At 47.6% G+C, this 19,918-nt stretch overlaps 1 protein-coding gene across 1 annotated transcript in view; it reads left to right on the plus strand.

Annotated features, from left to right (window-relative positions):
- Window positions 1-19,918, plus strand: part of NT5E (5'-nucleotidase ecto) — a 45,514-nt gene that overhangs the window by 19,184 nt on the left and 6,412 nt on the right. The window contains exons 3-6 of the mRNA XM_002923172.4: window positions 2,539-2,727; window positions 16,144-16,341; window positions 17,587-17,741; window positions 19,054-19,159. Coding sequence (XP_002923218.3) covers window positions 2,539-2,727; window positions 16,144-16,341; window positions 17,587-17,741; window positions 19,054-19,159 — 648 coding nt within the window. The remainder of the gene's footprint in view (window positions 1-2,538; window positions 2,728-16,143; window positions 16,342-17,586; window positions 17,742-19,053; window positions 19,160-19,918) is intronic.

The following is a 19,918-nucleotide window of genomic DNA, read 5'->3' on the forward strand; positions in this document are numbered from 1 at the left end:
GGGCTTTTCTGCAAAGAGGACCGCGTGGGGATGGCAGAGTGTACGGGCTGCCTGGCGGCTAACAGGCCAGTTGCCGATGTCGGGAGGGCTGGGATGACAAGGCCCGGTTGCTGCTGCCTTTGCTCCTGCTCTGTGTCCCCAGCTCCCACAGAAAATCCCTCCGCCTGAGCACCTCCCCGTATCGCATTTGTCCCTTGCTGTCGGCTGCCTGCGCGGGTCTGAGCAGCCTGAGGACAGAGCCCAGGGCTCCGCTCCTGAACGTCAGACCTAGTACAGAGGCCAGCGTAGGAGCTTTAGATACAATGTGGACTTGCTGAATAATTGAATAGTTATGTGTCTCTGTAATTTCTATTCTACCCACTGGTTTTTTTAATCATTTAAGATAGAATTTAATTAAAGTCGGAGTGGGGGAATGTCTTTTAGGAACAGAGGGTAAGTGAAAGGAGTGATGGCCAGTTTGGAGGTCCTGTAGACTTGAAGAACCTGCTTGGCCCCCTCAAGGTACTTCGAACATCCTGGGGCAAAGGGCATTCCAGCGGTGAGGTCAGAGTCACGTGCTGGGAGGCAACCCGTGAGGGTGGGCCCTTATCTTTCTCTGTCACTGCTCTGTGCTCTGTATGGTGCCCAGCATATGGCAAGTTCTCAATAAATGTTGCTGGAATGAACACATGAGAGCGGGGAAGTGTGGGGGCTGCAATCACAAAAGAGCAAATAGTTCAGTTTCTTGGAACAGAGGTCCCAAGCAGGGAAGGCAAAAAGTTGGGTGAGGACTAGATTGTACAGCTTCCTAAATGACTGACCAAGGAGTTCAGGCATGATGGGGAGAAAAGTGTGATCCCTTCTGGAATAGTCACCATCAAGAAAGGAGGACTTGTCAGTGAAGAGATACAGGGGCTCCAGAAATCAGCCCCCCTTTGCTGGGACTCTGATAGCCCGAGACTGGGCTAATGTATCTCCCAGCAGCTCCCAGGAGAGGAAGGCTGGATGGTGCAGGGACAGAGGCCAGTTGGGGGAGGGGGGTGGAACAGTGCTTCTGGGGACACTTACTTCCACCAGGACCACAGGCCCAGCGCAGGCGTTCTTCCTACAGATCTCTGGCCCCTGACCCAGCCCCTTCCCTCCAGTCCTGGTGGCCTGGGTGCCCACAGGTGTAATAGCACATTTCATTTATGGTAGCAAGGTAATGAAACTCCTGTCACCCCTCAAGATATCCTGAAATAGATCTCATGCTTTCTTATGTGTGTGATGACTGATCCCCAGAGGCTCCTGCTGTATTAGGAGGATACATTTCTTTGTCCTCAGAGGGAGGCATTTCTCTGAACGTTTCTCCTTGTTGCTAGCCAAATGAAAGCCTCTGTGAGTTGCTGATTTTCCAGAGGGCCAGTCTTTGAAGTCTCACCCAGCAGCCTGGTCCCCCAGGGGGCGGTCTTCTGTTACCACGGCAAGGGGATTAAGCAGGGAAGAGGGTGCACACTCCCCATGCCAGCGATGTCTGCATGAGACCCTGTGAACGTAGAGCTCGAGAACGTGCTAACTTCAGCCTTACCAAATGAACACAGCCCAGCATCAACGGCTGTGTTGGGATTGACGTTCAAGGACTAGTTGCCAACAGAGTTTTAAGTTTGATGCCTGATTATCCTGAACTGGCAAACAAAGCCTTAGATGTACTAACCTGGGTTTTCCCCCCCCTCGGTTTTATTGAGATATGACCAACACACCGCACTGGCTAAGAGTAAGGTGTATAAACAACATAAGGACTTGACATACATATCATACAACACACTCGTGTGCTCAGGCATTTTCTGCCTTGGCATAGTGGAAGTTTAAATATAAAAACACATTTTTTTAGCAGAGAGAATCTTTATATTTTCATTTACAACACCAATCAAGTAACATAAGTTGAAAGAGATCACTTTAACAAAAAGACCAGAACTAAGACATAAAAGTGAGTGTTTTCTTACAAAGTACTATGCTTGGGAAACTGTGTGCATTTCTGAAGTAACCCCTGTTCAAAGAAAGCTAGAACTAATTTGGCACAGCTGCCCTTAGGTCCTGTGATACAATTCTTAGGAGTATTTTCATTATGAGAAACCTTTATCTTTTGTGAACCAATTTGCTTGTTGGAAATAAATGCCATTCTGAGCCACACCTGGTGAACTGGATCAAGTCAAGATGGGTACAGCCATGTCTTGGTCAAAAAATAATATGACTGAGAAACATCTGATATTAAGAACACATTTTTTTAAAAATAGGTTTCGAGGTCTGAAGCCTCCTGAAGCTTGAGATTACATTAGAGCAACATAATGTCATTCACAACCTTAACCTAAGGCAAGATTAAGTGAACAGAATTAAGGAAATTGATGTGAATTTTTATTGTCTTCCTAGGGATTTTGTTTTTAATTTATAAATATGTTTTGGTTTTAGTAATTTAAGAGCTTTAGTAGATAAAGGTGTTTTTACTCTACCTGTTAGTATGTGTGATAAGCAATATAATAAAAATTATTAATAAATGTCCATTTTACTTATTTTGTTCCTTAGGAAGGAATTTAGTATTTGAAGATGAAATCGCTGCATTGCAGCCTGAAGTTGATAAGCTAAAAACTCTAAATGTGAACAAAATCATTGCACTGGGACACTCTGGTTTTGAAACAGATAAACTCATCGCTCAGAAAGTGAAGGGCGTGGACATCGTGGTAGGAGGGCACTCCAACACATTTCTTTATACAGGTAATTGTTTCAAAAGGATTATACTGGCCAGGATGTCTAGATAATTTACTTTGTCTCTTTGCCTTTGTAACTGTTATTATTATTTTTACTACTATTTAACACATAATATATATTACATATATTTTATAATATGTAATATATATGTAATACACATACATAGTAATGTGTAAATCTTATTCAGAGATATTAAGAATAATTTATTGGTTTCATGATTATGTCAATTCCATTTATTTATGGATACTATAAATATATATGACATAGATATAAAATACACTATAAAATAAAAAGATTACTGAGCCCCAACCAAAAGTCAGTTTATATCAAAAAGCAACATGTCATATAAAAAATTTTAAGTATGGGGTACCTGAGTGATTCAATCCATTAAGCATCTGCCTTCGGCCAGGTCAGTGATCCCAGGGTTCTGGGATCGAGCCCACCCTGCCTGGGGCTCCCTGCTCAGTGGGGAGTCTCCTTCTCCCTCTGCCTCTGCTGCTCCCCCTGCTTGTGCTCTCTGGCTTGCACTGTCTTTCAAATGAATAAATAAAATCTTTTTTAAAAATTTAGGTATAAACAAAATAACGTAAATAAGGCCTTCACAGGTCAAGGTGACAGATTTGAGTTGTCGGTTAGCAGGTAGCAGGAGCTGGAACTCTGGGCTCAAGTCCTATCTCTTCTTCGTACTAGGACCATGAGCATCCTGGAAGCCAAAGATGCCATGCTCCTGAAAGCTTGCATGTTCCCTTCCCTCCCTGTCCCTCTCTTCCTCCCTTACTGCTTTCCCTCCCACCTCCCTCTTTCTCTCTCTCCTTGAAGTTAGGTAGTTTTAGTTAGAAAACCTGTTTTTTTCCCTTCTGTGTTGTATAATGTCCCAAAACTTTTGAGTCTGGCTTGGCGAGTCTTTCCTACCATGCTGCCCCACCCCCAACTCCCCCCTTCACTACTGCATGGAGCTTTGTAGGACTTTTAAGAAAAGGAGGAGGAGGGCCTCCTGGTGACTGACTTTTATCAGCAGTGGGAAGAAAGGCTTTGGTGGGGAACACCTCTGTCTTTGAAGAGGTTGCTGCTTCGCCCACCTCTGTATGGGCTACCTAAGGTGATCCTATTTTTATAAAAGCAAAAATAAAAAATACCCTAAACAGCAAAAAAAAAAAAAAAAAAAAAGTTAAAAGGGGGATGGCCTGGTGGCTCAGTTGGTTGAGCATCTGCCTTCGGCTCAGGTCATGATCCCGAGGTCCTGGGACCGAGTCCCGTGCTGGGCTCCCCTTAGGTGGGGAGCTTGCTACTCCCTGTGCCTTCCCACACTTCTCTCTCTTTCTCTCTGTACCCCCCAAATAAATAAAATTTTCAAAAATATTTTTTTTAATGTTAAAAGGGGTTAATCAGGAAGAAAAGCTTACAGGTAATTTTCACTTTCTTCTTAGCACTTTTGAGTATTTTCAAATAATGCATGTTGCTTTTGCAATCAGAAAGAGAGACACAAATTATAAAAAGAAAAGAAAGGAACAGTATCGGGTCCGAAGTCTTCCTTCCTGAGTCACGTCAGAGACCATGAGCAGGCCCCTCAGCCTCACTGAACCTATTAGCTCTGCTTCCAAATGGGGATGATAACGCTCCAAGTGCCACATTATTGTGAAAATGACGTGAGACGGTCCATGTGGACGTGGGAGAACACTTTATAACCTGTAAAGAGCTGTGTCCTGGCGTGCAGGTGTGGAGGCTGCCCGCCCATCCAAACAGGCCAGTCGGACTGGGGCAACTCCTTCACGAGGTGGGGCTGGCCTTCCCTTGAGAAAAGAAGGCCGGTGTTCACATATTTGCTTCCTTCCTAACGCAGCTCGCTCGTAAGTGTTTTACCTCTTGGTAGACACAGGCTAGAGAATAATTTCGCACTGGGTGATACCCCTAAGTGGTTGTGAAATCAATGTAGTGGGTTAAAAACTTTTAATGGACTAGACTACAATAGGTTAGGCACTTACGTCACTCACAGGAATATGTATTGTCTCGTGGAAAGAGCCGTCTGTGGAGTGATGAGGACAGTGCCCGTGCCTAGCAGTGGTAGGTGCGTGTGACAGGACAGTGGCAGGCACTGACAGGGATGGGAATTTCGTAGCATGAGAACCACTTAGGTAACCCCAGGGCAGCTAGAGGGGCCGAGAGCGCTAGTGCGGGGAGAGCCCCACTGGGGCAAGTCATGGGGCGGCGTGGGGAGAGGTGGAGACTCGGCCGTTGGGCTGGCTGTGCCAGTGCTGGCGGTGGGCCCCGTCTCTGCCTGATTTCCTCATCTGCAGAATGAGGGTGGAAACAACTCGATGACAGAAGGTCACCATGACTTCGCAGCTGGAATGGACGGGTGGCGGTGAGGCGCCTCAGGACAGGGCCTCGTGCCTGAGCTGTCCTTATCCAGTTCTGTCCCAGCTCTGGGGATGAGACCTGTGAAAAGCCCTTCCCTGGAGCCTTTGCTTAGCTTTTCTCTGAGGTGGTGTCAGAAACTGAGGGCACGCGGTGCCAGCTACATGTGTGCCTCCAACTCCTTTGTGCTGGGGAGTAGTGGCTTCAGGCTCCATTGACTTTGATTCAGAGTAAGAAAGGCTTTGTAACTGAAGACCCAACACACACACACAGTCACAGTCTCTCTCACACACACAGAGTCTCACACACACAGTCACAGTCTCTCTCACACAGTCTCACACACACAGTCACAGTCTCTCACACACACACACAGTCTCACACACACACAGTCACAGTCTCTCACAGACACAGAGTCTCACACACACAGTCTCTCTCACACACAGTCTCACACACACAGTCACAGTCTCTCACACACACACAGAGTCTCACACACACACACAGTCTCACACACACACAGTCACAGTCTCACACACACACAGTCTCACACACACACAGTCACAGTCTCACACACACAGAGTCTCACACACACAGTCACAGTCTCTCACACACAGTCTCACACACACACAGTCACAGTCTCTCACACACAGTCTCACACACACACAGTCACAGTCTCACACACACAGAGTCTCACACACACAGTCACAGTCTCTCACACACAGTCTCACACACACACAGTCACAGTCTCTCACACACAGTCTCACACACACACAGTCACAGTCTCACACACACAGAGTCTCACACACACAGTCACAGTCTCTCACACACAGTCTCACACACACACAGTCACAGTCTCTCTCACACACACAGAGTCTCACACACACAGTCACAGTCTCTCTCACACAGTCTCACACACACACAGTCACAGTCTCTCACACACAGTCTCACACACACACAGTCACAGTCTCACACACACAGAGTCTCACACACACAGTCACAGTCTCTCACACACAGTCTCACACACACACAGTCACAGTCTCTCTCACACACACAGAGTCTCACACACACAGTCACAGTCTCTCTCACACAGTCTCACACACACACAGTCACAGTCTCTCACACACAGTCTCACACACACACAGTCACAGTCTCTCTCACACACACAGAGTCTCACACACACAGTCACAGTCTCTCTCACACAGTCTCACATACACACAGTCACAGTCTCTCTCACACAGTCTCACACACACACAGTCACAGTCTCTCACAGACACAGAGTCTCACACACACAGTCTCTCTCACACACAGTCTCACACACACACAGTCACAGTCTCTCACACACACAGAGTCTCACACACACACAGTCTCACACACACACAGTCACAGTCTCACACACACAGAGTCTCACACACACACAGTCACAGTCTCTCACACACAGTCTCACACACACACAGTCACAGTCTCACACACACAGAGTCTCACACACACAGTCACAGTCTCTCACACACAGTCTCACACACACACAGTCACAGTCTCTCACACACACACAGAGTCTCACACACACACAGTCTCTCACAGACACAGAGTCTCACACACACAGTCACAGTCTCTCTCACACACAGTCACACACACACAGTCACAGTCTCTCACAGACACACAGTCTCACACACACACAGTCTCACAAACACACACACACACTGTCACACATTCTCACACACACAGTCTGAGTCACACACACACACACACACACACACGTATCTGAAAGAAAATTTTACAAAGCCTCCAGATTGTGCCTGATATTTTCTGTTCTGTAATTTGTTTAAGGCTGGTTACCACCTATTAAATTAACTTCATCGTACCATAACTAGCCCATATTTTTTTAAAAAACTCAGTCTTCAATGAGGCATGACTGAAACTGCATGAACTGCACCCCCAGCCCACCCCCCCTTCCCCCCACCGAATGTTGACCGTCATTCCAGGTTCTTCTGAGAACAACCATTGTGTACATACAGATAACCTAGTATTGCCTAACCATTCTCGCGTTGGAATGAAGGGGAGAAGAGGTCCGCCCGAGCAGGTTTATAGTCAAGTGAGAGCAGGTATGCCAGGGGACTCTACACCCCATGCAGCCCTCGAAGGCCCACTCAGTGTGCTCTTTGCCTCCTGCCGTTTGAACTGAATTTTGGATTGTGCGGTCATCCTGGCTACCTGTGGCTTTGGGTGAGTGGAGACGTCAGTTTCCGTATCTGCAGAACAGCATGGTTAGAACTTTCAAGGCTACGACCCCCTGCATTCTAGCATACTGTTCCCCAGAAAGTCATCTATGCAAAGAGCCTGATGGCTTACTTTCCAAACTCTGGGGAAATAATTTTTTTTTTCTAGAACACCCTATAACTTCCTTAGGTTACTGCAGTGAACTTCATTAACCCTCTAACTCCTTTGTGGCTCCTACCTCCAGGCTTTACCACCCTGGACCCTCCTTCTCACTCCATCTAATGGTCTCTAACCCACTCCCCAGCATTGCCCAACTTGTGGTCTTCTTCTTTGCCCCGGCTTCTGCCTTTATCCCGGCGGAATGTTCCATGTGGATGGCTGACCCCATACCCAAGGTTCAGAGTCCCTTGATCCTCTCAACATGCGATTGTCACCTCCACTCCATTTCAGCAGTGTCACATGTGAGGCTGAAACTGGCCATCACCCGCGATGGCTCCATCTCCAGAGCCCCACTATCCACATCCCTTGTCATAGCCTCCTGGCTTTCACTTAAAGCCTCTCAGTCCTTATTCCTGGGAGAGCTGGCCGTCAGCCTTACCAAAACCTCAGTCTCCTGGGCTCCTCTCTCCATCCCAGGCCAGCCGACTTCACGTCTCTCTCCTCGTTAGCCTGGATATGTCCATTAGGGACTCTTGGCCATGTCTGTGACTGACACCTGGAAGGCAGGTGCCTGGGACTGTTGAGTGAATATTAACAAACGCAGCACCTTTAAAAGTAAGATTTCTTTGTTTGACCGGTTTTTATGAAACACCTTATTTTCATTGCTTCTAGATGTAGGCACACATTTGTTGAATATGAAATGCAAACCATTTCATTTATTAGAAAATGTAAATGATTTTAAGGGCCACAGGATTTCATTCTCAAAACAAACGGGGTTCACCGTGTAACTATAAATAGGACAGGGCAGAAAATGTTCTTCATGCTGCAGCCAGCGGCCAGATGCAGTGTGAAGGGATGACCTGCCCTCCTCACTAGAGTGAGCGAGGGAGGGGGAAGGGCTTCACTGTTGCTTGCAATCATTGTTCATCTCCATTAATTTTTGTTCTTGAAATTCAGATTATCCTGCCTTTTCAAACAAGAAAATGGTCTCATTATTTACCACATCCACAGGACAGGAAAACCCTATCCAACAAAGAAGCAATTCCTTTGGGCCTCAGTGAGGACTGCTGACATGTGTGTCTTATTAAGTGAACTGGGAAAAGCAATCAGAGGCCAGAGGTGCAGGCAGTTGTTTCAAAGATCACGTCCTTGGTGGCACAGGGACTTCACTTGTTCCAGTGGTCACTCACTCATGACCTTTCAGTCAACTTCTAGCCATACCCCCACCCCCCACCTCAGCACCAGCCCCCTTCAGGGAGCAAAGTCAGAGCCTTCTGGTTACTGATTTTTGCAGCCACATAACACTGATCTGTCTTAACTGTGTCTCATGAGACTGCTTTCCAAGATGAAGTGGGACTGTCCAAACCCAAAATATCAAAAGAAAGAGTATAAAACATGTTCAAGGTCATTTGGCAGGGTTGAGTCATAAGGAAAGTTGATGGCCAACAACTGTGATGTCATAAACCCATTCCCACCACAAAGTACATGTCTCCCCCTGGGATTACAATTCATGTCGCCTTAACTTTGCCCCTTCATGGTCTTCTGAGAAGATCTCCTTTTTCCCACCCTCACTTGGAAGCAGCATGGGGTTGTGGAAAGGGCTTTGGACTGCAAAAGACCCCTTCATAAAAATTATCCCAACTGTAATCACCTGAGAGTCACAAATCCCAAACTAATTTATGAGGTCACTCCTCCCTTTAATAAATAAAAAGGCTCTTTAGCATACAAAACTTGGAAAATATTGGGGCTTTTCTTACCCCCCCAATCTGATAATTCCTTGGAGATCTTACATTTGTCCTCATCCCCTTGATCCTAATTTTTACTTCTGCTGAATTCTCAGTCACCTCTGGCCTTGCCTCTCCCAAACCATTCTTTTCTATCCACGCAGTATAGTACCAAATATGGGAAACTGACTTTTCTTCTTCATCTCCCCAAACTCTGTCCACACAAGGCAGTTTCCCTTCGAATCTGCCAGTCGCCACAGGGGAGTGGGCCGCAGCAGAGCAGGACCCATTACCTGCACTGACCCTCTTCAAGGCCTCCCACCATTGCCTCCACAGGGCATGTCTCGCTGGTTGACTTTTCTTCCTTAGCACTCCCCACCACCCAGTCTCCACCCAACTCCCACTTTGGTGTTCTCCTGTTCATTATTTCAGTCTCCACCACTTTTATCCACAGCTACCCTGAAACTCAGAATTCTCCCACTATTTTTAAGCAAATAATTAAGCGCTCTCTGTTTGCCCTCCCATCCCCCATCCATGTCCATGTCGGGGAACCTGTCGTCCCAGACAGAGAGGAGGAGATGAACTGAGACACTGACGTACTTACACGATGGTGTGCCTGTACTCCTTGTCACCCTGTCAGAAACTTGACCTGTCACAAGTGTTTTACCAAACAGAGAATTCTTTCTCCCTCAAATGGATTCTGCCACCCATTCCACCCTCATTGCTATTCATATATAAATATATATATTTTTTTAATTCACACAAACTATTTAGGTCATTACCATAGAGCGGGACTATGAGTAATTTTTTCCTTCTCCATTGGTCAAACATTCTGTCATGCTAGTTTTACTCTTATTAAAAAAAATTTTTTGAAACCTCTCTAAGCCCTATAACCTTAACTATTCTTAACTTTGTTAAAAGAAACTCTTCCACAGACAATTGCTGATCTGATAGGCTTTTGAATCGGGCAGGATCCCACCCAGAAGATAGAAAGGAGCTCCAAAGAGCTGTACGAGGCCAGAGAGACTTCCAGACCAAAGTAAGCAGGAACTAGGAAGTTATGCGGGGTGTTTGCTGATTGGTTAAAGCAGGGTTACTTTCCTTCCAGGGAACAAAGGGAAGTTTCGGAGCAGGCTGAGTACCCTGTGCTGAGCTGGCAGACACAGCTTGGTTGACCTCGGCCTGCCTGTTCTGGGACAGCTGAGCACAGTTAAGTGTTGCTTTGCTGACGTGGGGCTCAACACGAGTAACTCCATCTTGGACTAAACTTGTTACTTTAACAACTTGAACTATCATAAATACTTTTGTCAAATAATTTTTAAAAAGGAGGTATATACTGAATTTGAGAATCTGAGCTACATACGTAAGTGACCAAATGCATCTTCTTACCTTCAAAAACTAAGAAACCAGGAAGGTGGTGCTTTATCCCAAGCAGGCTGGCTGTGTCTTCCTCAATTCTCTTGTCCTTGGTTTATACATTTTGCCGAGGCCTAGAAACACCTGTGGTTTTGAATTTGTGACTGCTAATCTATAGGAGAATTTCCAAATGCTCTGTCATGATTTGGAAGCAGACCTTTGGTCATGCCAGACGATCTCCAGGTTCGCAGAGATAAGCTGATTTAACCTGCGTCCTCTGTGCACTGATTGCTCACCAGTGACTGAAATGATTTGTGAGAATCAGCTGTTAACTGCAAACCCACAGCATTTCACATTGTATATAACCACTCTGGGAACGCCGTCTCCAGCTAAATCCTGACTTTCCCTAAAAAGTATATCAGGTATACTTCAATTTATGGCCATATGTACCTCCCTTTTAATCTCAAGAAAGAAGGTTATTACTTCTGAAAAGAGCACAGTGAGTAAACGGAACTACAAGAAGGTCAGGTTAAGATGAAAACCAGTCTCTCTCCCCATCCCATCCCTTTGGACTTGGCATTGTAACAGGCCATAGTGATAGAACAGTGTTATGATTTTTTTTTTAATTTGTCATATGAAACCCTGTTCTATAATGTAAAAAGTGAATGGGAGGTCTGGTGCCTAGGAAGCTACTAGGCCATAGGGACGGCCAGATCCTATGGTGAAGAGAAGGGGATGGCGGACAGCTGGGACATCACTCCCTCCCTGGCTCTGTCTCCATCAAGCAGCCTCTCCTGACCTCAGGAAGAGAAAGCACAGACCTGAGGCCTGGCCCTGCCGAGCAGTGGAGATCCAGAACCCAGGGCACGTGTCGGAGCTTGGTAAATGTTTGTTGAATGAGTGAATGAATTTGTGGTGATCCCTTGCCCACCTTACAGGACTCCCTTATTTGCTCCAGCCACTCAGGACTGGGTAAAGCCAACAGCCTGGACTGGATTTCATGAGGGTTTTGTGCCCACTCTGGGTACTGCTCCAAGTCTCATCATCTCCTTCAGACCTCCCATCCTCACTGAATGTCTGAGAGCAACAATTCAGTAAATCGAAGTGTGTGCAAAACAGAGGGACAGAGTCCAGATACGGAGAATGTCCCGCGGCCCGTTAAGCTCCCTTAAGGACACAGGACAGCTGGCGTGTTGTGGTTGGGTACGGAGATGGCTGAGGACACTGCGACTCGCCCCTCTGGTTATGGAAGACCTGCTGGCTGGGAAGACAGGAGAGAGCCCTGGGTCCCGGAAGCTTAAAGCTGCTCCAACACCTGAGGCAGGACACACAGCCACAGGCCTGACCCGGGAGGCACCGAGGGCACGTCGGCCAGCGCTGTCTGCCCTGTGACCCGAGGAGCACTCATGGCAGGGAGCCCGAAGCCTGCACAGCCTGAGCAGTCGGCTTCACAAGATTTCCTGCATGAGGGAAGAGCTCATTGCTTAATTAAAAAAAAAAAAAGTTAAACAACTTTTGGGTTAAACCACTCATCAGATCTCTTGTTTTACAAATTTAGGAAATAAATACAGGCCCCAGGAGCTAAATGTCTCCCTCAACTCATGAAACCACATTGAAACTGAGTTAGCACCAAAACCCCTCTCTTGACTCCCAGTCCCGGTTCTGCTTTACAAGCTCCCACTCAGCTCATTAGTTAAGAAACTGAATTGAGGGGGAATTGGGGGAAGGGGTAGGCACAGGCATTGCTCCCTTTACATATGGATTTCACTACAGGGAGACCATAGAAGTCTTGTCGGTCCCTGGAAAAGCGCTGGCTAAACTACTCAAGCTCAGTCATTCAACAAACATTTATTGAGTGCCTTCTGTGTGCTGGGCAAACCCTGGAGACATCGCAGCCTCTGATCTCCTGGAACTTGTCTTAAAAGGGATATTGGCCCTGATCAGATTTTTTCAGTATGCAAATAAATCAATCCTATCATACATAATTACAAAGTATGCTGTGAATGGAGAGGTGCCAGACGCTGTGAGAGCACACAGAGGAAGACCTGACCAAGGCCTCGGGATCAGCACACAGCATTCTCCTGAAAAGCTGACCTTTGGGCTGAGATCAGAAGGGCCTCCAGGAGCTAACTTGTAAACAACGATCACTCATCTTTATTGACCATCTACCTGAGTCCCCCTCCCCCGGCTGCGTTAACTTCTGCAGTCCTCCCAGCAAGCTGGGCCTTTTATTCCTTACTCATTCCATAGCTGGAAGCCTGGATCTCCCAGCGCCCTTCACCCATCCCCCGCTCCCTCCCCTCCGCAACCACCAGTTCTCTGTATTTATAGGTCTGATTCTGTTTTTAATTCATTTGTTTTGTATTTTAGCTTCCATATAAGACTGAAATCATGTGGTATTTGCCTTTCTCAGTCTCACTCAGCACAGTGCCCCCTAGGTTCAACCATGTTGTCACAAATGGCAAAATTCATCCTTTTTTAGGGCTGCCTCATATTTCCTCGCGTAGCTGTACCACATAGGAAGTATGGAAGTTCTTAAACCGGTGCCCACATGCGTTAAAACTGTAGCGAGGACTGCCCTGAAACATTCTGTAATTCATTCAGCCAACTGAAAACCATGTCAAGGGCCTACCCCCTGGGACCCGCCTTGGCCCCTTCTGGCTACTGGCTGGGCAGTTGTCCAGGCCTGTACTCGGAACACGCACATTCCTGAGGGCTGCTGTGGCCAAGGCTCCCGGGGCAGAGTCCTGCTAGGTTCCGTCCCGCATCCGCACGGTGCTGGGAAATGCCCCACTTACCAAGTCTAAATGTCAGCCACAATCCCACGGTTTCTCCACGTTTGGTTCCCAGATGATTTATTTGCTACGTGGCTGAAGTAGACTTCTGGGGACTCTCCTGCCAAGATGACACGTTGGGTTTCTAACGACAGACGTGTGGCTCCGCGTGGAAATACTTGGGGCATGAGTATCTTTGGCTGAATAGGACGGTAAGGAAGATGTGAAGCCTTGGATTGCTTTCTCTGCCAGTGGTTTTCTGAGCTTGCCAACTTGAGGGGAGCACTCTGCTGTGGAGAAAGCAGAGATGAGCCAAAACGGACCAGCTACTGTCTCAGCCACTGGGAAGCACCCTCCTTGTTCCTGATTAAGTCCCTTTAAGAAGCAGATGACACGTCTTGTGTTCTAACCTTTTAAGAGGAACATCAAGGCCTTGCAGCACAGACAGGGCTGGGGTTAGTACTCCTCTTTGTAGAATGTGATTTGATGAGGCATTTGACCCAATCGTCAAAATCCTGTTACTTTCATTTTAAGTTTAGTTATATCTGTGTGAGGTAGAATAATAAAAGCTAAAAAAAGGTCAGGCTTGGGGCGCCTGGGTGGCTCAGTCGTAACCATCTGCCTTCAGCTCAGGTCATGATCCCAGGGTCCTGGGATGGAGCCCTGCCTCAGGCTCCCTGTTCAGTGGGAAGTCTCTTCTCCCTCTCCCACTCCCCCTGCTTGTGTTCCCACTCTTGCTGTGTCTCTGTCAGATAAATAAAGTCTTAAAAAAAAAAAAAGTCAGGCTTGCCCTTCTCTAGGGTTTCCGGCAAACTGCCAGTCCTTTTTGAAACTGATTTAGGGCCTTTTCCTCCTGGATGGGGTGTTCTTCGCCACCTTGTGGACATGTTGGGAACTGCACCTCTCAATTGGCACCTGCATCTCTGGGCTCAGGGGAGGAACCACAGTCCCTAACCTTCCCCAGGCGAGAAGGTGAGAGGGGACTGCCACACCCCCTGGTCCAGGCCCCAGGTTTGCCCAAATAAGAACCAGAACAGAACGAGGATGATGACACTGTTAAGCTTCCCTGCTGCCCTGCCATGCGGACCGTCTACAGCTGTTAGAGCCGATGTCTGCCAGGCACCCATGAGGCTGGACACTGCAAATGGAGATGGGACAGGCCCACACTGGGTCTCAGGTCAGGTGCCTTCATAAAAGGAAACTTTCAAAACTTTTGTCTTTTTTTTTTTTTTTTTTCTGAGGAAGTGAGAGAATGAGAGATTAAGGTTGGCAACAGCCACTTCTTGCTTGTGAGGTCAGCTGGTGTTTGCCGCACCTGTGCTCTGTGGTTCTTGAGCTGGAATGGGGGCTGCTCTTGGCATAAGAGCAGGGAAGGGCCAGGTTCTTCACCACATCCACCCCAGCTTGTCTTAGCTGAAAGGAGAAGCCCAGAAGCAGCTTGGAGGACAAAGGTGCAGCCTTTGGGCTTGCATGTGATTTAGTAAGTAGCCCCTGGCAACCAGCTCTTGCGGTAGACTACCAGATGTAGGCTGTGTTGGGTAATGGACAGAACATAAGATCCAGTGCCTCACAGCCCTGCTTTTCTGTCCGCTCTCCTTCACATACCAGACTGCACATAACACACAAACCAGTGTGACCTTGGGCACATCGCCTGTGACAATCAGTGTTCTCATCTGTAAAGTGGGGACAGTAATAGAACCTGCCTTATGGGATGCTTAGAAGGTGAAATGAGACCTAGGGGCCAACTCTCATAACTGGTCCACGTGAGTAGCCAACATGTGCTGAAGATTCCTGGGCCCTCTGTAAACATAGGAAGGACTGGTCAAGGGTGTGGGGGGGTGATAGAAACAGTAGTGGGTTCAAAGGTATCTGTTCTATAGTCTAGTCTTTGATTCAAAACTGCCAAAAAAGGGCCTTGTCTCCGTGGTAAGGTGTGCCTGAAGGAGGGTCGCAGTTACAGAACTGAAACGTGCCAAGTGATGAGAGGCCAGGGCCCGTCCTCCGTGCGGGCGGGCTCCCCACCCTCCTGCAAGCGCATGTCCAGGAGGCAGTGGTGGGATGAGCCCTTCAGCCTCTGGGTGATGAGTTAGCTCCCAGGCTCTCCCCAGGGGACCCTGTGGGACAGAAGGCAGCAGAACCTGGCCGATGTGAGGTCTGGCTGGGTGAGTAGTGTGCATGCTAGTTGGCTGCCAGTCAACACGGCTCTTCCAAAAGGCACCTAAAGGCACGCAGATTTTAGCAGCAAACCCTGAGGACAAGCGTTCTCACTTCTGCCCATCTTCCGTTAGGATTCCGAGCTCTAGATTGTGTGTCTAGGGTTTCGAGAGGTTGCCATCCCCTCATAAGGGAAAGAAATATGTATTTATTTTCTATTCTGTGCCAGGCACTATGCTAGGAAGTTTAGACATTTAATCCTCTCAACAGCCCTGTGAAATTGGAATTGTTATTTCACCCATTTTACAGGTGAGGAAGCTGAAATGCAGGAAGTAAAGTGGCTTGGCTAGTCTACCTGGCTACTGAGAGTGGAGCCCGGGTCAGGATGGAGGTCGGATAGTCTGAGCAGTATTGCGTCTTTGTGTCCCCCGCTGCACCAGGCATGGGACCATGGACTTGGGAAGAGCTTCACAAATGCCTGCTGAGTTGAGAATGGAAGGATTCATGTGCCAAAGGGCCTTTGGAAACAGGGATAGATGCCCAAGCATGGCTCTGAGAGACCAGCTATGCAGGGCAGCAGCTAGCAAATCACCCATTCAGAATTCCTTGTCATCTGGCCAGTGGCCTGCTGGCATGCAGCCAGCCGTGTACAGGGGCTGACTTGATCAGTGTTGGCTCTTCTATTTTAGGCACTCCACCTTCCAGAGAGGTGCCGGCTGGGAAGTACCCATTCATAGTCACGTCCGACGATGGGCGGAAGGTTCCTGTGGTCCAGGCCTATGCTTTTGGCAAATACCTAGGCTATTTGAAGGTTGAGTTTGATGAAAAAGGAAATGTCATCGCTTCACATGGAAATCCCATTCTTCTCAACAGCAGCATTCTCGAAGGTATGTGAAACTCAAGGGAAGGTTCCACCAATCCAAAAATTAGATGGCTGGACTTGTGTTGTTAGTGTTTCAGGAAAAGACTATAATACCTTTGAAGAATTGAGTTCTCCCTTAAGTTTGCCCTCTTCATGGACAAGGAGATTGAAAACACCCAAATGTCCCAAATCCCATTTGCTTCCCCAAGTGCTCTCAGCATCAGACACCGTGTCATTGCTTCTTGTGCCTTCTCAAGCTTCACCTGGGCATGGGAAAGCCACTCGCAACTCGTGTCCAGAGGAGAGCTTCTCACTGAAGCAAAGGGGTTCACATTGGCTAGAGCAGGGCTCCAACCCCAGCCCCACCACCAGGAGCAGCATGCCTGTGGCAAGTTGCCCAGTCTCAATGAGCTTCAGTTTCTTTCTTTATCAGATGTGGAAGCATCTTTCTTTTTTTGTCTGGGACTCAAAGTATATCTTATGTCATCCATTTGCACGTAGTATACATGACCACACTCCTGTGCCTCGGTCACCTGCCTTTTACTGCTTACCACGATCAGATCAGGGAAGGGGGGCTGAGGGGTGCCTTGCAGAGCCTGTGGTCACAACACAGACCTCTCGATAGCCAGAGGGACGACACAGACAGCAGAACCTCAGCAGGCCCTTTACACCCACACTGGAGGCCTTTCATCAACCCCCACCCCCACCCCCCGACCCCACCACTAATGCTACCCCAGGTGGGCCCACAGGTGCTCATTCAGGTGTGATGAGTTGATGTTAGGATATTCACTGCGTCTGGAGCACCTGGCTGGCTCAGCTGGTTGAGCATCTGACTCTTGTTCTCGGTTCAGGTCATGATCCCACAGTCCTGAGGTTGAGCCCCATGCTCAGCCCCAAGTAGGGCTCTGTGCTCAGTGGGGAGTCTTCTTGAGATTCTCTCCCTCCCTCTCTCTCCAGCCCTTCCCCCCACCACTCGTGTATGCATGCACTTGCACACATGCGTGTGCTGTCTCTCTCTCCCTAAAATAATTTTTTTTAAAAAGGATACTCAGTGCATCTTTAAATTAAGATCCATTCCTAGTCTTATTACCAAGAAACAGAATTTCCTGAGGAAATTTCACAAACTAAAATGTAGATGAATTATGACAAAGAAATGTATAGTTACAATAGGTAAGCTAAATGATCTTTGATTCCTTCTCCAAAATGTAGGCCAGTGTGAGGCCTCCCTTAACTGCAGGCTAATTTTTTTTTCTTTCTTGCATGCTTCTAGATCCAAGCATAAAAGCAGACATTAACAAATGGAGGATAAAATTAGATAATTATTCTACTCAGGAATTGGGGAAAACAGTCGTCTATCTGGATGGCTCCACTCAGTCATGCCGCTTTAAGGAATGCAACATGGGCAACCTGATTTGTGATGCTATGGTGAGTGGTCCCCAGGAGTGCAGGCCTGTGCCTCGGGAGGGAGGAGGGAGCAGAGGGGGATGCAAGGAGGGACAACCCGATAATTACAAAATTGAGGATTTTTAAAAAATTAGTGCCCAAACTAAAGCTCGGGGTGGATTCATACTGCGTACCTTGAGAGGTACCCATCTAGACCAGCTGACCATCACTTTATTGCTTTGCGAGAACTGAAGCCATTCTTGGAAGTTGCTCATTTTGGATGGTCTGAATACACAAAACTTCACTACTCTGAAGATGCAGGCACAGTAGATAAAACACATCTGCTTGGGCCTGGCTTGACCAGAGTGTTTCACTGATCTGTCCTCTTGGCTCCAGAGAACGAGGCCTTGTGTGGCTGGGAGCCTCCTTCACAAGCAGAGAATGACAACACGCACTTATTAAGACCTGTGGCTGAACACATGACCCATGAAAACACCCCTCTGTCGAACTATCTGCAGACAGACTGGCTGTGGCAGCCCCTTGGGGGCCATGCTGAGCCACGGTCCCCAGGTCAGACTCAGCACTCCCACCGAAGCCTGCACCCGGGGGACTGACTGTCTGTGCCAGGCATATACACACTCAGTAACTGACTGCCAAGTAAATAACAGTGTTCACACTTTGCAAGGTGAGACCAGTGCTGGCTCCCCAGCGCTATGCAGTCATGCAGAAGAAGGGGCTAAAGGAAGCCTGTATGGGAATGTTTAGAGAAAGGTCTGAAAGGAAACAAGCTGTCAGCAGTGCTTACCACTCTGTTAAGAGGCTGAGGCAAGTATATGAAAACTTTTGCTTTTGCACTTTTTTTTCAAATCAGAATGTATTCATCTAATTTCTTGTAACTAAACATATACTTTGTAGAAGAAAAGAATGAAATGGATTCCTCCATTTCAGGAGTCTGTCTCTGTACCTCTCAAATTGCCAACCTGGGAATTGGCTGGGGACCTGGCATGGAGGCCAGGGTGCGGGGCCTGTAGGGGGGTGGGCAGCGTGGCAGGCCAGCCCTGTCCTAACACAAGAGCCAATCTTGTTAAAGCCCACCCACCTGTGAGGACAGGGGTCTTAGGAGAGGGGGCTCAGAGCTACTTGCTTTTAAAAGTCTGACATAGGACTGGTCACAGTTCCCTGTTTTTGCTTCTCAGAGCATAGACCTAATTCTAATTATACTTGAGAAGTCTCTGGGAACAGAGGAGCGGGGAAGAGTAGCTTTATTTCCTCAGTGGAGCAAACCAAATTCCTGGAACTGACCCTGAGGAATAAGATCCAGAATAACTAACGCAAATTCATGCTACTGTTGCAGATTAACAACAATATTAGACACCCGGATGAAGTGTCGTGGAACCATGTGTCCATGTGCATTTTAAATGGAGGTGCCATTCGGTCGCCCATTGACGAACGGAACAACGGTAAACTTCCCAGGCTCAGGGTTGTTAACTCAGCGTGTTTGGTCTCTGACCATGACCATGGGGAGCCTTGGCTCATCTCTGCTTTCACCACGATGTCAGGCTCTTCAATTCGGGTCCACCGTCACTCAATTTAGTGCCTAACCAGGACGCACACATTCTTGTGTGTTCTCCAATGTATTCACACGCACAGGTAGCAGCTAGGGTTAATGGAACCCAATCTTGATCTGAACTTCAGACTCACAAAGCCAAATACTAATTATTGCTGATTAATTCAAAATATTGACAGTTCCTCCTTGATATTCAGAAAGAGAAAGGGGCAAATTGCCAGTCTTCCGGGCTGGAAAAGAACACCCTACTAGATTAAATTTTTTTAGTGCATTTAGAGATATCCAGGATATCAGATGGGAAAACAACAAGACAGATATTCAGGACACTCTTGCAATCGTCCCTAATATGCTATCAAAACCAGGTAGTCTCAGTGTGAACCCCCAAGCTCAGCTCATTGTCAAACAGGGACAGGTGGCAGGGACGCATTGCCTGTCTGGAGGGAACAGAGCAATGCTGAACACCCACTGAGGATCCAGCTGCAAGCCAGAGATCCAGGGCAGAGACCCAGCGACTTTGGAGCCATTTTTCTTTTTTTTTTTTTTTTTTAAAGATTTTATTTATTTATTCGACAGAGATAGAGACAGCCAGCGAGAGAGGGAACACAAGCAGCGGGAGTGGGAGAGGAAGAAGCAGGCTCATAGCGGAGGAGCC

The sequence above is a fragment of the Ailuropoda melanoleuca genome, chromosome 19, assembly GCF_002007445.2.
Source record: "Ailuropoda melanoleuca isolate Jingjing chromosome 19, ASM200744v2, whole genome shotgun sequence".
In the NCBI taxonomy this organism is placed as follows: Eukaryota; Metazoa; Chordata; class Mammalia; order Carnivora; family Ursidae; genus Ailuropoda; species Ailuropoda melanoleuca.